This window comes from Rhea americana, unplaced genomic scaffold, assembly GCF_003343005.1.
Source record: "Rhea americana isolate MKP2758 unplaced genomic scaffold, rheAme1 scaffold_70, whole genome shotgun sequence".
NCBI lineage: Eukaryota > Metazoa > Chordata > Aves > Rheiformes > Rheidae > Rhea > Rhea americana.
The window spans coordinates 1,353,300-1,369,532 of record NW_028186868.1 but is presented as its reverse complement, the minus strand read 5'-3'; the positions used below and the strand labels follow the sequence as shown (position 1 = coordinate 1,369,532).

Here is a 16,233-nt window from a genome sequence, read left to right as displayed (position 1 = left end):
TGCAAATTTTCTGGATGCTTTGGCTTGTCACCCTTAGGTACATTGATTACCAGCTTTCCTACCACACACTGCAACATCCTGCTACTGTTTCCTTCCTCATCCTTTCATTGCTCCTGTTAGGTTATGCCTTTGCAACATCTCCTTCCTYCCTCCTGTAAAATTATCCCTTTGCAATGTGTCCTGCCACTCAAAAATAAACAAGACAACTAGTCTCTTGCTTTGTTTTTATGTTAATTCCCTTTCTCTCAGCTTTGTCCTTGGATGATCAGCACTTTACGCATAGGTCCCGTTCCTACTTTGCATGTCCTGAATATTCCTATAACATAGGCAAAAGCTGAAGAATATCTTGTTGCTATGCTAGTGATGTTACAGGCTAATTCTGGAGGATGTTTTTTGTAGTGGTGCAACATCATGGCCTAAATTACAAGAAAAGAAAGCATTGCGATTACAAATCTCTCTGATACCAGTGTGCGTTTGTTGCTTGTCCTGTTAATGTTGTTTGTAGGTGGATTTGTGTGTGCAGCTCTGTCCATGTTTGAGAATACAGAGAGGAGTAAATGGATTTACTTGTGGTCTGTTGTATCAGCACATCTTCAGTCATTTGCTTAAGATTTTAGTCATTACTCCTAAGTTAATTTCCCRCAATTTACACTAATTAAACAATATGACAAATCTTGTTGCTGTTGAATTTTTAATTTGAGAATTCCTTAAGTTGGAAGAAGTTGTCAACCTTTTTTTAGTTTACCATGATTTTCCGTTTTCAAATGGACAGAAGTATAGTGTAACTGCRGGTTGATTTTTCTGCTTTTCTTCAYTRTTTTTGGTTTTGGTTTGCTGGTTGGCTCTTAAGTCCTATATGCTTGGAAAATACATATTGTGAAACTTTTGTGCTCTTATAGATTTTTCCTTTGAGTCTTGCTCTCAGTTCATGATTTTGATTTTGATAACTTCCCTGCTGGGATTTTTAGATGCTGTGTAACCTTCTTTAAAGAGGCGAGTAGGCATAGAAATCCTTGAAAAACAGATATCTGACTAACAGTAATGTAACTTGTTCAGATTCTGCTTGTGAAAGGTGCCTTGAGATCACTATGATGACTGCATAGTGAGAATGAACCRTGATGAAGCACTCTTGGTGAAGTAACTGTATCTTGATTTGGCACTCAGGTCTGACTGAGATTATGGAAGTGTGATCTGTGCTTTGCACTGAAATGTGAATTCTCACACTGTTGTAGGTGTGCCCTGCTTGTAATTTCTAATGAACCACAAGGTGAAGCAACAGAGTTTTAACAGAGTTTTAACTTAAAAGAAATTCAACCACTTCTTTTTTTTTTGAAAAAGAAAAAAAGAAGAGGCTAGATATTTGAGAATCAGGGCAACAGTTTTGCAGAGGGAGAGCATTAGGTAGGCGTTAAGCAACGTAACACCCAGTGAAGGTAATAAAAAAGGAAGGTATTTGTGCATTTTTGAGGAAAATGTGAGTTTTTGGGGCACTGCCAGTTTTTAATGAGAACCAGAATGCTAGGGTCTACATAAGCCATTATTTACAATGGTCTTTGTGGCAGGCAGTTTAAGGAATAATATGAATGCAAACATAACTTCCTCACAAACTTCTGAGAAACATATTATAACTCAACCAGGAGAGGTTTAGTGAGATTATTCTGTTTCTTGATATGGCAGAGSTCCAGACAAATGTGTGAAGGGGGGAGCTTTAGCACCATCTGGAATCCACAAAGGCCTTCACTGCTGGCTGCCACCTTGAAACACTTACTGACAGAGAGATTTTTCTAAACCTGTTAAGCGCTTTCTTAGTTTATTAAGCTTTTTCCGCAGCATAAAGTCTAACAAGGTGTCCAAGGATCAGTGAAATAATAGAATGGCTTTCAAGTGGAATTGTGTAGTGAAGTCATCTTCTAAATGCAAAGAGCTGCAAAGGAGGCAGACTGTAAAAAATTTCTCAAATAGGACGTTCTCTAACACAAACAATTGAGTTCGCTAAACTGCTTGTGGTAAGAGGCCATGTGTAATCTTTTAAGTAATTTCATCTTCCTTTATTTATTGTAGATTCTGAATTGGTTTTCATTATTGCACACATGAGTTTGCATTACCTGGTATTTAGTTTTCATAAGAGAAAGCATAGCATTTAGCTCTCGTCAGTGAAGAAAAAGACACTCTYCAAAGAGTATGTGTGTGTTCCTGCTGCTTGTTGAGATTTCCATTTTGGGTTCTCCATAGCTAGAATATATGCTGCCAGTGCCAGATGGCACAGTTTCTGAGAGAAGAAGTAGCTCTTGCTTAGTAGTAATGCTAACAAACAATACAAAATTAGCATAAGCAAATGTCAGTGAGTTAACATAAAGCCTGCRTTATTTCTGTCTTTTCTTCTTTTCCTAGGCCATGGGTGTTGAGAGTGACCAAGAGATTGTACAGATGATTGGCACAGAGGAACATGTGATGGCTGCATTTGCTCCTAGTCTGGAAGAATGCCAAAAAGCTCAGATTTTTACACAGATGCAGGTGTGTCTTTTCATATGGCCAGTGGCTATAACATCTAAAGAGGATGGAGATCGACCACTTGTTTGTGGATTGCTGACACAGCAACTTTGTRTTTTAAGGTTTGTTTTGGGGGGTTATTTTAAGCTGAGGATTTTTAGGGAAGACATGACTTTTAAAAAGTGATGCTTTACTCTTGTCAAACCAAAAAGAGACGAAGCCAAGAAATGCTTTGTTCTGAGAAGYGAAGAGGTATGTTTTAATGTATATGACCAGAAGCAATATCCGTAAGACTAGGGGGTTTTATTGAAAGTGATTCACATTTTTTTAAATGGAATTGCATGCCACATTCCATAGAAGCCCCCAACACGGACATGACTGTTTCATCATGAGTAGGTGTTCTGCTCCATTTCTGATCTCTTGTATAAAGTGCGCAACAGCAGCCGTTGACCCTCCTGTTAAAGATTGYCCAGAATTCTGTTCAGCTTGTGTACTTTTTTCATTAGCTGGAACATAGGCCATTTTGCTGTCAGCACTTCTGTCWTGTAATCTGCTAGAAGAAGCTTTTGAAGACTAGTCTTATTCCTGCTATTGTAAATATTATCAAGTCTTTCCATGTGTAATCATGAGTGTTGTAAAGTGGGCCTCTTTCTAGTTTGTATCTTTTGGGGCTTTTCAGGGTTTAAAGTAGCATGAAAGCCTTCTTAATTAAGGATTAAAAGAATAAAGTGGTGARGCTGGAGGAATTTACAAAAGTATGAGACATCCAGGAAAGTAGGAAAACAGAAATACAGAAGTTACTCTGTGCAAGAAATGCCAAATGAAATGAAAAGAGAGTTAACTATTTGGGAAGAAGGTGAATAGATGGAAAGGATAATCTGTTGCCTACTGGAGAGGCTAATTCTCTGGCATAGGGGACATGTTTTTAGATCCAGATATGAACTTTCTGTGTGGACTTAGATCATTTCTTTAACTAATCTTGCTCTGAAATCAGCAGATTCATTCCCTTCCTCAGAAAACTAATAAGAGAGTAAGAATCTGTTAATGATTCCAAGGTACTCTTTGGCATAAATAGATGTGTCTGCTGCACAGTGCCTAGGACACACTTTGCTGTTTCATTATACCTACCTGAAAGCAAGTGTACAAAAGGATTGGAGATGAAAAGCCAAATGAAAGAAACTGAATGCCTTTGTGATTTATATAGTCCTTTTCCTTGCATCTCTGCAATCCCCATTCTTTTAGTATTGTAGTGATCATGCTCTTTTATCACTTTCTATTCCAAATGTTATCAACATCTGCTAAACAATATCTATCAATTGTGTCAGTTGTGCAAGATTTTTTCCTTTTTTTTTTTGTCATCATCACTTACACATTAGGTATTTTTCACTTTGTCTGGAGTTTGTATCATCTGTGGCTAGTGGGAGTGCATTTATTGATGAATCCATACAGGTCTCCTTAAATCTATGTATATTTCTATGGGTAACAATTCTGTCATTAACTCAAGTCAATCAACCCACTTGACAGGCATTGAAGTACATTGGAAACAAGGTACGAAGGCAGAGGATGTGGGGAGGCCCAAAGAAAACAAAGATGGAAGAAGCACGAGAGTTGCTAGCATCAACTATTCTGACGCATGTTCTTGTACGTAATATTTTCTTTAAGTGGAGTAAATTTGTGGGCTTACTTTTTAGATGAGGCAGTATCTCTGCTACTTGGGGCCCTGTCAAAGTACTACAGTGTGTGAAATATTTCCATACAAAAATACCCTATTGGCCCTGTCATAGAGCTCAGCAGAGTTCTAACAAAGTTTTACAATAGAGGAGAGAAAACCCAAAGTGAATAGTGAAATGCTCATGAGACTTAAGATGGTTTAAAGTCCACTTGGTAGGGGGATACCATTTAGTATGTATTTTTCCATTTTCACCCTTTTGCCTGCATTACAACATGATAGTGTAGGAGCACTCACACCTGTAGTTCTTCTGGGTGGCTTTGGTGCCAACTAGGATCAGATAAAAACTAAATCCCCCAAATATTCACAATAGGAATGCTTCTATTTAATGAAAATTTGAAGATATTCTTTCTTACAGTCTTTTAAGAAGTGGCCAGACAATGCATCAGTTGCATATGGCAATTCTGAAAACAGAATAAGAGCTGATAATCTTACAGGAGCTGATCAGGATGCAATAGTTAAGAKCTATGAATGAAACTGTCTCTGATCTGCCTCGTAGAAGAGAGTTCCTACAGTACAAGAACTTAAGATTTATCCTAGCTAAGTGTTGGGAAGAAGATGGGCAGACTTCTGCAAAGTCTAGTTTCATTTGTAACCTGCAGGGAGGAAAGGTGCAAATTTGGTCAAAATATGAAGTAATGGGGCAGTTACAAATCTTATTTGATAAAGACATGGCAACAGTTGAAAAGTGAGCAGGAAAAGAATATTCCCTGTCACAGGATCATGCAAGTGTTTGTAGCCTGTGAGAAGAGAAACTGTTCCGTATGGCAAAGTCAACATTAACTTTATGGTGTGAGCTTTGCTGGCAGGGGAATATAYTTTTAATTGCTTTGTGGCTAAGATAAGTAAATTGTCCTCAAATTAAAGAGGGAAATTTGGATTAAGTCAAAAATAATCTGAATGTTTATGAAATGCTGCACTATTGAACTGTTTATCATTCTATGTTCTTTTTTTCTGTATAGTCAGGCAATATTAGCTGTTGTCAGGACCTTACCCTCATGACCTATGCCTTTGTTCTGGTTTATTCTCCGTTTACCTTCTGTTTCAATTTCAGTGATGTATATTACTTTTAGGTTTTTTTTCGTTTTGTTTTGTTTTGTTTTTTTAAGAAGGTATAGTGCACAAACGCCCTTCTTAACTCTTCATGCAGCCCAGATTTCCATTTAAGTGTGTGTTTTTGCCAGAGTAAGAACTGAAGAATTGCTCCTGAAACATCAGTTTCCTCTTCTGTTTTTGCTTACAGGTCAAGGAATTCAATTTTCGYGCTAAATGCATTTACACAGCAGTGATGGTGCGCAGAGTAATTCTGGCCCAAGGAGAAAATAAAGTCGATGACAGAGATTACTACGGAAATAAACGTTTGGAGTTGGCTGGGCAGGTAGATTTCTACTTTGGGGCTAAGGGCTCTTTTGAGGTTTTATTAGTATCTCTTTCTAAAAGAGACGAGAATAAGGAGCATCACTGTCGTCTTAACTGAAATGGTTTTCTTCTCATTTTATTGTCTTGGCTTTTCTGTGTTGACTCATATATATGCTTCCCCTGATTGGAACTAATAAATTATATCCTCACTTCTGTGTGGCGGCTAGCCTTGCTTTTATGCCAGGTAGAAGGACAGAGCAGTGTAAATATGGCATCAGTTCTTGTTCCATTAGAACACTGTCAGTACCAACACGGCAGCTGCAAGATCCATCTTCTAATGTCCCTCTATAAGCATCAGAAGAAGGGAAGGAACTGGGGCCAAGCCGAGTAGGTGCCTGGTAGATTCAGGCTCTGCCACTATGGAGAATTCAGCTTGGGTARCGATTCACAAAACAGCCACTTGGATCTGCTGTAATTTGGAAAGGCCTGTAAGATTACTATCTAATTTCTGCTGCTTTTCCAGCCTATGGAATAGCATGAATCAGGAAAGAAAGTGGTTTAAAGCCTTATTGAAACCTTCCCTTTGAGCTACAAGCTCTGTGCTGAGCCTCCAGGAGAAGCACCACAAACACTTGCATTTGATTTCTGAGACTGTTGCCATATGTCTCTTCTGGGTGCAGTTGTGTCTGTGTGAAGATGATAAAATCCTCTACTGCTTCTGTTTGTCTATCAGATGGATGTTATACCCCTCTAGTTCTGCCAGAAGAATGACTTGGAGATATCTTCAGTTTACTTCAGGCAAAACTTGAGGGGGTTATTAGAGTCTTTTGAAAACARGTAAGTTAACTTGGCTGACTAATGAGAGTGGATTTCATGAACTTCTCTGCTTGCATCTGCGTTTTGGCAGAAGAGGTAGAAGCGGTAACAAAGGACTGGGAAGCAGGGGATGGTTTGGGGTGCCTGACAGGCACCATTATTTTGCAGTGTGTGTGGCAATTTACTTGTCCAAACCACTCTGTGGTCTTATGAAGTGAGGACTTCCCTGTCAGGTGAAGGAGCTACCTAGCTCCCACAACGTTGGTGTTTCTTTACTATATGTGATTATTCGATTAAATGGTTTATATAAAGATTGGACTTCATTACTCTGCTCTGTAATATTTTAAGTTGGGGTTTTAGCAGTMGCAAACTTAAGACCAGTGTATGCTGCAGGTTGAAGAAGTTGCATCTCTGGCCACCACATCCTTGGCACACAAATTTCTGCTGTGGCACAAATAATAGTATCCATTGCTTCTTACTGTCCAATGTGAATTCTCCCAGTCTATACTTTTACAGATGTGTCCTTACATATTGCTTCTTGCCCTATTTTCCTCCCCACCCTGCCCTAAACACATGCATGCACGTGTGCACACATGTGAACACATACAGGCACCCCCCCGCAGTAAAATCAGAGTAAAAACATGCTTCGTTTCTTAGTTGTCTAAAAAACTAAGATGACCCTCTTGATTTATCTGAGCATAAATAAAACAACAGAAACTTTAGCAGAATGAAAAAAAAGTCTCCTCTTCAAATTAGTAAATGACTGTACATCAAACTTTACTCTTGAACAGAAACAGAGCTTATTTTTAAAGTGTARGGAAGAGTTAGAAGACACTAGTGCAATTCTATTTGGCAAATTTTTAAGCTGTAATGGATTTGTTTGATTTTTGTTGTGGTGCTGTTGCTGTAGTTCAGTRTGACTGTGATCGGTAAAAATAGTTGTTGCTCTATCTTACTGTTTTTATTTAAACAGATTGAGGATTTTTTTTCTAATATTTTAGATGCAGAAAATGCAGCAGGTAAAAATASTGCTTTTCTACAAGCTGTAAGAAAAAAAGCCTCTGCTGATAYGGATGTTAACAACCAAAGTCGTTTTAAAATAACTGGGAAGGGTTTTAAATGTAGAGGATCATCATAGCAAAGTGATGCATATTTTTTCTACATAAAGGAGAGCTRTACAGGGAGGGTTTGTGATACCTGATTAAGAGTAGTTCTAGCTCCCTTGTCGTATTTTGAATGTTCGTTTCAAGCTAAATGCTTGAATTCCTCATTGCCACATGTTATCAGCATAACACTAATTTGACTGGATCACAGCCTAAAAACTGTAAGGAGATTTTATTTTGTTAGTTTCTAAAAGTTTATATTTAACTAAACTTTGTGTAGATAAAATGACTTTTTTTTTTTTTTTTTTTGATCAAAGTGTGCTTCTGGAATTAAAACCCTGTTGCTTTAAAATCTGAATAAAGAAAAAAAATCCCCTGTGAGGAGAAAAACATAACTGTCTAAACAATGTAAGGACATAAAAGGCATTGTGTTTATAAAAATGTGTGAAAACAATAGCTGCTAATTTCACACCCCATGGGACAAGAGAGTACGAAATGTGCTTTAGCTTTAGATAACAGAGTTGTATCCACTCGCCAAGCTGGTTTACAGAGCTTTCTCTTAGTCTTTCTGCCACTAGAGGCTTGGCAGGCCAGGTGCCAGCTGAGGTGTTAGCAAAACCTACCGATTTCAGGCTTAATCTTTTCACCTACCTTTTCTCTCTCCTTAATGTGTTCATTATTGGCCGAGCATTACTCTGTTCTTTGTCTTTTTTTTTTCCTTTTTTTTTTTTGTTTTTTTTTTTTTTTGTTTCTAATGCAGCTTGCTTTGTATGGGTGAGATATGGAACAGCACCAAAATCCGGCACCCTGGAAAGCAAGGGATTTCTACCCTGTGACAAAAGAATACCGCCTTGACTTCAGAGATTGCCTAATCCCAGCTGTTCTGATAATATAATTAAGGCTGCCTAATGTCTTTAATTTTGCAACCAGTTTGTGTGAAAGGGAGAATTTGGCACTCTAAAGGCTTAAACACTAAATAGCAATCTCAAGGCGCCTAATTAGAATTCTCTGACATTAAGCTAATTGGTGAAACTGTATTTCAGCAGCTTAACTTCTTTATTAATTTTTCCTAGGATTTTCAATGAAAATCAATTGATGAGCTGTCAGTATTTTTTTTTTCCTTAAGTATAATTTGCTCTTCAGTGCTCCTGTCTTAAGCAGTCTGAAAGGCCCTGGACTCACTATGAAATCTATTGAATATTATCACTGGCTTTCCATCCCTTTTCTTTAATCACTTACTCTTGGCCTAAATAATGTGAGTGTTGCGAGACACTGCCTTGCAGATATTCGTAGCTCTTACAGACAGAGTCTGTGAGGGAAAATAGCAARGTAGGATGCTTTTCTGCTGGCTGCGTATTAGCAAGTTGGTGTAGTTGGCGTGTATGGTSTTTTATTAGTCCAAAGAAAAGGAAATACAACATGATGTCATATCGCTACAGCTTGTGGAATTAGGAGATTTTTTTGCAATTTTACAATCAAGAAATCAAATCTGAAAATATTTCTCTGTATGATTTTTTTTTGTTAGATGTTTACTCAAGTCCTGCCTAGAAACCTGTTGAGATCAAGCACACACCACGATTGGTTTCAGCAGAGTCTAGCTCTTACATAACAAGATTATCCGGCGTCTAAAAGCTGTGCACATCCCTTCCTTCTTTTGCTCTTTTCTCTTCCTTGTTTGAAATATGTACCTCAGTCTAGCTTTTGGAGACTTCCGTGAGTTCCTTTTCCTGATATCTGGCTGACGGTGGAAAATGATGAAATGATGGAAATTTAAAAGTCTTTGTTAGAAGAAAGGATTGTTTCTCCCTAGTTAAGCTAGAATTTTGCAGTTAAGCTGCTCTTTGTTATGTGTGATCGAAAAAGTGGGAATCAGGTATGTCTCTCTAGAGTGATAGCATTTACTTCTTAATAATTGGCTCAAGCTTGAAAATTTGTAAATAGATGAATGAGTTTGTGTGGATTATTAATGGCTTGTTTAGGAAAATTAGTGTTGACTGCCATAACCTTTTATCTCAAGTAACTTTAACAGAATAAATTAAAATATTTGCAGGTGTCACATAGGAGTGGTACTGGCTAGGAGGGGCAGGTAGTTAAGCTGATATGTAACACTGATTTGGATCTGTGAACGCTAAAATGTCTCAATACTAATTTGTGTAGATTCACCACTGGGCAGCAGTTAAGCTGGATGCTTCCAGAAGGACTGGCCGCATTGATTACATTAAAAAAAGATATTAGTTATAAAAAGTTAAATCTTTTTCTCATTTTTATCCCCCATTCTTCCTTATTGATAAAGGACGTGTGTGTGTGTTTCCTTTTTCTGAATAGTGGGATAGCTGAACGCTCAATCCTTGTTAGTCACTGAGGGGATCACACAAGGATCCTCTTGTGTTGAGGGTTTTGCACCTCTGCTTTTGATCGGGTGCAGGCTTTAATCCTTGACAGTTACTTTGACTTCATCAGTAGGTCCAATTTATGGTCACCCTCCCCGAATCTCTTCCCTTCAAGTAGCRCACTCATTAATAATCAGAGACCAAGCAGATTTCTTAAAGCAAGGCAGCACAGGAAATCTGGTTTGTCAGAACTTTCAGAGAAGAATTTCGTGTGTGTGAAATGTTGAATACCAGGAATTTCAGCTGCTGGGTTACTTTTATTTTCAGCACTTCATCTCATAAAGACTTCTCTTACTTCTGAGGGAAGGCTAATTCACATGACCTGTGGCATCTCAGGTGAATTGGTCACGACTGTATTTCTTTTGACAGTGGTGAGAGGATATTAACTTTTAAATGGGAATGATACTACAAAGATCAGGAAGGGACGAGGGTCTACAATAGCTTTCTCTCATGCCAAGGCCAGGTTAAAAAAAAAAAAAAGTAATCAGTTTTCAGCAAAGGATCTGGTTTTGAGCAAGTCTGTGAATAACAACTTGAAAGAGATCTCTCTTTTCTTGGGCTGAGGATGAGGCAGCCCTTGTGACACTAGTGGACAGTATCATCAAGGGATTCTTTTGAGTTGGGGAATACTGACGCATCCTCGAAGACAAGAAATAAGAGGTTTTTTAAGTTATCAAAAAGTGCTTTCTGAAATGGGTGCGAGTCAGATGGAAGAAAGACCTTATGAATACCCTGAAAGATTTGCTCTTCCAGGGAAGGATTAAATGTGTTTTAATATATGCGTCAAATACTCAGCAGTCATTATTCATCTTTTACTATTAGGAGTGTAGAACCCTAACTTACGTTCTTGGCATGAGACTTTTTTTTTAATTCTCAGCTGCTTTCATTTTTGTCCAGGGTTAACATACAGTATTTGTTATCACTGGTTTTCATGGTGTTTTATGGTTAGGTGTTTGACACTGAGTGTTCATGTCCTGTAGAGTAGGCTGTTGAAGATAATCCAGTCCTGCTGTCCATGAAAACCCCTAGGAATGCTTTTTAGCAACTCGGATGCCTGCTTTGAGTTTCAGGTGCTCTTCGTATTCCTAAATTCGTCTGTGATGCTAATGAAAAGGGCAGCTTATAATTTAGGTATCTGATTTACAGTGCTGTTTGGACAGCCCAGCTGGGTAGGTGAGGAAAGCAAATGAAATCTAGGGGCCCATCCTGTTAATAGAGGCTTRAGTGGTTTGCTCTCATATTTCCAGAAGGGGAGGAGGTATTGGGACTATATCTAATGTAGGCAGTTATGATTCAGTTTAATTCTGCACATACAGAAGTTAAATGGTGCAACTGATTTCAGAACATCTTAGCTTGTGGTGGCTGAATACCTAGCTTTTTAAGCCCTATGATGCTTTATACACTGACAACTACCGTTTTTGGCATTTGGTAGCTGCTGTATTTTTAGACTTTCTGGCATTTGAAGCTGCTGTAAAATAAAGTCCCAGGATAGGATTGCCATGTTTTAGAATTTACACTGCTAACTTGCAAAACTAATTATTGTGAACACTTAAATTTGCGTTACATGATATAAGTATTTTGGGAAACTATTAGTAACTGCAGGGAGAGATTGGGCAAGTTGTAAAAGCAAAGCAAATTAGCAAGTAAAAGATTCCAGACTTAATAGCTGTCCCACCCTTTTTTGGATATATTAAGAACTAGACGTAATTAGTATGTATGGTAACAAACATATGCAGGGAACAATTGACATAAATTATAATGCTTTTGAAGAGAGGTATTGCCATTTTTTCCAGTTCACCTGTATTAGATAGCTTCTTTGTTTAAGGCCCTTTACAGCTCTGTAGGCCCCTTGTTTTAGGGAGAGATGTGGGAGGACACTACGATTTGCAGATAGTAGCACTTCTAGAAAAGAGTGGTAGGTCTAGGACTCTCCTTGGGTGTGTGATTGTTTTTCCGCAGACTGTGATTTGCAGAAAGTAGTTGAATAAAAGTTTATCTGAGAAAGGCAGCTGGCTCCATATCCTGAGATCTGCACTGTCAAGAGGTTGATGCTGAGGCAAAAAGAAGTCTCTCGCAGTTCTGCATGTGCAGAAGCTGTGGTGTCTTGTATACTTCAGTCTGGTCTTGCAAACTTGCACTGCTTCCAAATCCTGTGCTGCTCATCTGCTTCCCCTAACAGTCTCTTAAAAGTAGCTTTCTTGTCTGCTTTAAGAAGCCCCTAGGAGGGGGCACTCTAAACAGCCTTTTTCTCTTTACTAGTAGAATATCTCAAAGGAGGAACTCTTATTGCTTTACTGGGATTATTCCATCCAGTAGTAGAACAGAAGCTGTTCTTGTCTCCAAGTCATGCAAGAAAGCCAGGGTTGTATATTTAGAGTGGTTAAGAAATCTTTAAGAAATTGTGACTTTAGGAAAGAAAAGGCTAATCAGCCAGATTAATGTAAGATTGGGGAAAACAGCTAATAAATGGCTGTTTATTAGCCATTTATTTTATGTTAAGGTATGTTAAGATGTCAAGAAGGAACGATCAAAGTTAACCAAAAAGGGATGAATTAGTAGGCTTAGATCATTAATCTTTTTAATTCACTTTCTATTATGATATAATTTCTATTGTATTGCACTTTGTTTTAATAAGGTATAAACCTTGTGAGAGATATACTAGGTAAGAAATAAAGAGGATTTTTTGTTAACTGATCAGAAGTATAAAGTTACAAATATAAGATACTTGTTTTTTCTTCTTTGCATTTCCCAGACTTGGAAAAGCATCGTTTTTCCTTTAATCCATTTGTTTTTTATTCCCAGCTTCTTTCTCTTCTATTTGAAGATTTATTCAAAAAATTTAACTCTGAACTTAAAAAGATAGCTGACCAGGTAATCCCCAAGCAACGAGCAGCTCAGTTTGATGTAGTGAAGCATATGCGTCAAGACCAGATCACCAATGGCATGGTCAATGCCATTTCCACAGTAAGTACTTTTGTCTTAATTCTAGCATGTAAATTTTTTCCACTATGCTGAATGGTGGAAAAGTGTGAATTTTGTTTTGATGGCTCTATTAGTTTTAGTCATAGAGGCAAATTGAATTAATACTCTTTGTAGATCATAATTGCAAAACTCTGTAATTGGCAAGGATTTTGGAGTTCACTGAAGGATCATTAATCATCAAACCACTTTTTATTTTACCATTTATTTCAAAGTGGTGTTTGAAGTGTTTGTGAAGAAATGGTAAAACAAGCAATTTTAAAATATGATTATGTTTGTATTTATTCAACTTGCTTTCTTCCAGGTTCTGCTTTCTTATATGGTTCATGTTTTTTTAAAAAATTTATTTATATTTTTTTTTATATTCTGGATTTAGCTAGTGTCAAGTTGTATGCAGGGTCAAGTATGTACGCAAAACGTGTTTGAAAACAGCAGTAAGACATCACGAATGGAAAACAATTGCTCCAAAAAAAGAAGTTAGCTGAAATCTGAGCCCTTTTAAAAGGGCTGCATTTTTATTTGTGTGAAATTGCTAGTAAGAGCAAATTTGCAGACTCGGAATTAGCACCTCTCTGCTACATTAATACCTGATACTGTATTTTAGTAGCTGGTAAAAAATTGTGCAATTCATTTTTTAATCTTTGGAACTCTTGAGAGGACTTATTTGCCTAGTGTGAGGCTGAGGTTTTTCTTCAGTTCTTGTAAACAAAATTAACGCCACAAATGGCATCCAGAACCACCAACGGTCTGTTACTTACAAATCCCAGTGTTAAAGCTTATCACTGTTTAATTTCATGGGTGCCCCAAATGTAGTTAAATCTCTATAGTGCACATAACCAAAACAATTGACAGATTTGTTTCTCTAAATTCTAGTGCTTCTTCTAGCTGGTGCCAGTTTTTCCATTTGGACTGACAGAGATAAATCTGCAAACTACTCAGTACATATTGTAAAGTCAGAAGTCTTCCTTCTTCCACTATCTTAGGACATTTTTTTTTTTTACCGCCACATAAGCAGTTAAACACCATCTGCTCTTACGCATCGAAAACAATTTCTCAGAAACAATGCCCAGTGCATACTATTTAAGAGATTAAGCAAATACCATAAAAATCATTCTTGGAAACAACAATTTTCAATCTCACCAGAATGCTTCAGCGATAGCCTCAAAGAGCATGAAATAACTCAGCTGATTCATAATTACGCCAGTAGCCTGCAGAAGAATTCATACCACCACTACATCAGCTGTGCAGTGATGACTGTAGGCCTACTTTTTACCCTAGAAAATACCAGAGTAGGTCAGGCAGCAATGTTACAGACCTAATAGACATTTCAGTGCCTGCAGAATCTTGTGATGCCTCTGAGGATGCAACCTTTCGCTTCGTAGGCATTTTCAGTGGAGAGTTTTCTGTAAGGGCTTATCTTGCAGCAGCCCTGGCCCCATTTCATCTTTTGAGAAAACCCTGAAGGAGTCAGTCTATCACTTCCAAAGCACAGAGAATTTTTCACATTACTTCCGTGAGTGGCATTTTTACCTCCTCCTTCCCCTTTCCTCTAGTCTTTGAGATTTTACAATCTTCTGAGCAGTGCAGAAGAAACCACATAGTATTTTATGCTACATATGCGATCATTTGTGGTGTGAGAAAAACTGCTCATGAATATATTGTATTCTTCTATTCATATTCTGATAACTCCCTTTCCTTTAAGAATGAAATAGTTAGTGAGACCTTCCTGAGCAGGGTGAGCAAGTACACAGATTTTTTTCTTATGATTTCCTTACTGTTGGCTATTATGCATTCCCTCTTTCCCTAACAAGGAGGAAAAAGAAATTCCACTGACTCTTAATTGTCAGGAATATGTAAGCAAATTAGTGAAATTGTTGGGTGGTTAGTGATTTCTTGCTATTCATCATAAAATGGGATTATACTACTAATGTATAATTGCAGAAGTCAAGCAAGACGACTTCACTGCAATACAGCAAGCAAGCTCCTAATTCTTTGTTAGCAGTGGTGGGCTGAGTTTATCTAAAAGGTTATTGGGATCAGTAGAAGGTGGTCCTGGGGATAGTATTACACTGAGATCTTCACTGCCTTCAGTAACATGGTGACTGGGGGCAGATAGTAGTAAAAGGAATGAAAACTAATTGTGTCCAATGATTAAGATACTGGGAGTCATATATGGGACAGATGTCACCAAGTGAAAAGTGTAGCACCAAGATTCAAGATCCTACAGAAATACTAAGTTAGATTTCAGTGAAAACCTAGATATGAGTAGAGATAATTAAATCTGTTTATCATAGAAACAGAGCTCTTTGTCCTAGAACATTCTTTAACGTCTCTGTTCTCCTAATGAAATGCATAATCAGTATTGGTATTGGCAGGCCTGAAACATGAAACCTCAGACATGTGCATAAGATCTTGTGTTTCGTAGTTGATGTAATCCTACCAGAGAAGCTGGTTAGGCATACAAAACCCCATGCTACTTCTGTGACAAGTCACAACGAGTCGTGTTTCTCTGGAATTTTAAACCAAAGGACTTCAAGAAAGTACAGACAACTTTAATATCAAATTTCTTCAGTAAAAACACTTGTATTTCCTACCAAAATAACAAATCATGAACAAAGTAGAACTGAAACAGCTTATAGATAGTACCATAAATGTGTATTCCACTCAAAAGACCTCAGTAAGAATATCCACCCAGTTTTTGAGGGAGGAACTTTTGAACAAAAAGAAGTATCTGCAGAGGTAAAATAGAAAAGCATTTAATTTAGATAAAATTGAATATCAAATTACCTGTAAGGGACAGATGATGAAGGATGTTTGTGTGGTTCAGTGTATTATAGCAAAAGTATCTTCTGATCTGGAAGAGCAATTCTTTTATTTTCAACCTTTGAAAAAATATTCTATGTAAGTACCTAATCACTAGCAGGCTGTATGCAGTTGGGTAATTAGAAAGTTGTTTCATATAAATGGGCAACATTTGTAGTACAAAGCTCCTCAAATGTCATGCAGTCTAAAATAACCTAGAAGATATGTAGTGTCCAGATAAGGATAAACTGAGTTAACTTTTCTGAAATATTCATTTTACTCTACAGGGAAATTGGTCTCTGAAAAGATTCAAAATGGACCGCCAAGGTGTGACACAGGTTTTGTCCCGCTTGTCTTACATATCTGCTCTGGGAATGATGACTAGAATCTCTTCTCAGTTTGAAAAGACAAGAAAAGTGAGTGGTCCTCGATCTCTACAGCCCTCTCAGTGGGGGATGCTCTGCCCATCTGACACTCCTGAAGGAGAGGTAAAGAACTTGTATATTGCTGTTAGTATTTCTCTGCTTCCTGGGGGATGGAGGCACAGTTTATGTTGAAGCAGATG

General features: G+C 37.7%; 1 protein-coding gene across 2 annotated transcripts in view; it reads left to right on the top strand.

Annotated features, from left to right (window-relative positions):
* The window catches only part of POLR3B (RNA polymerase III subunit B), an 82,639-nt gene that overhangs the window by 16,348 nt on the left and 50,058 nt on the right, over window positions 1-16,233 (top strand). For both annotated transcript variants that reach the window (XM_085321688.1, XM_085321689.1), the window contains 5 exons: window positions 2,392-2,514; window positions 4,015-4,131; window positions 5,463-5,597; window positions 12,690-12,851; window positions 15,956-16,156. In XM_085321688.1, coding sequence (XP_085177814.1) covers window positions 2,392-2,514; window positions 4,015-4,131; window positions 5,463-5,597; window positions 12,690-12,851; window positions 15,956-16,156 — 738 coding nt within the window. The remainder of the gene's footprint in view (window positions 1-2,391; window positions 2,515-4,014; window positions 4,132-5,462; window positions 5,598-12,689; window positions 12,852-15,955; window positions 16,157-16,233) is intronic.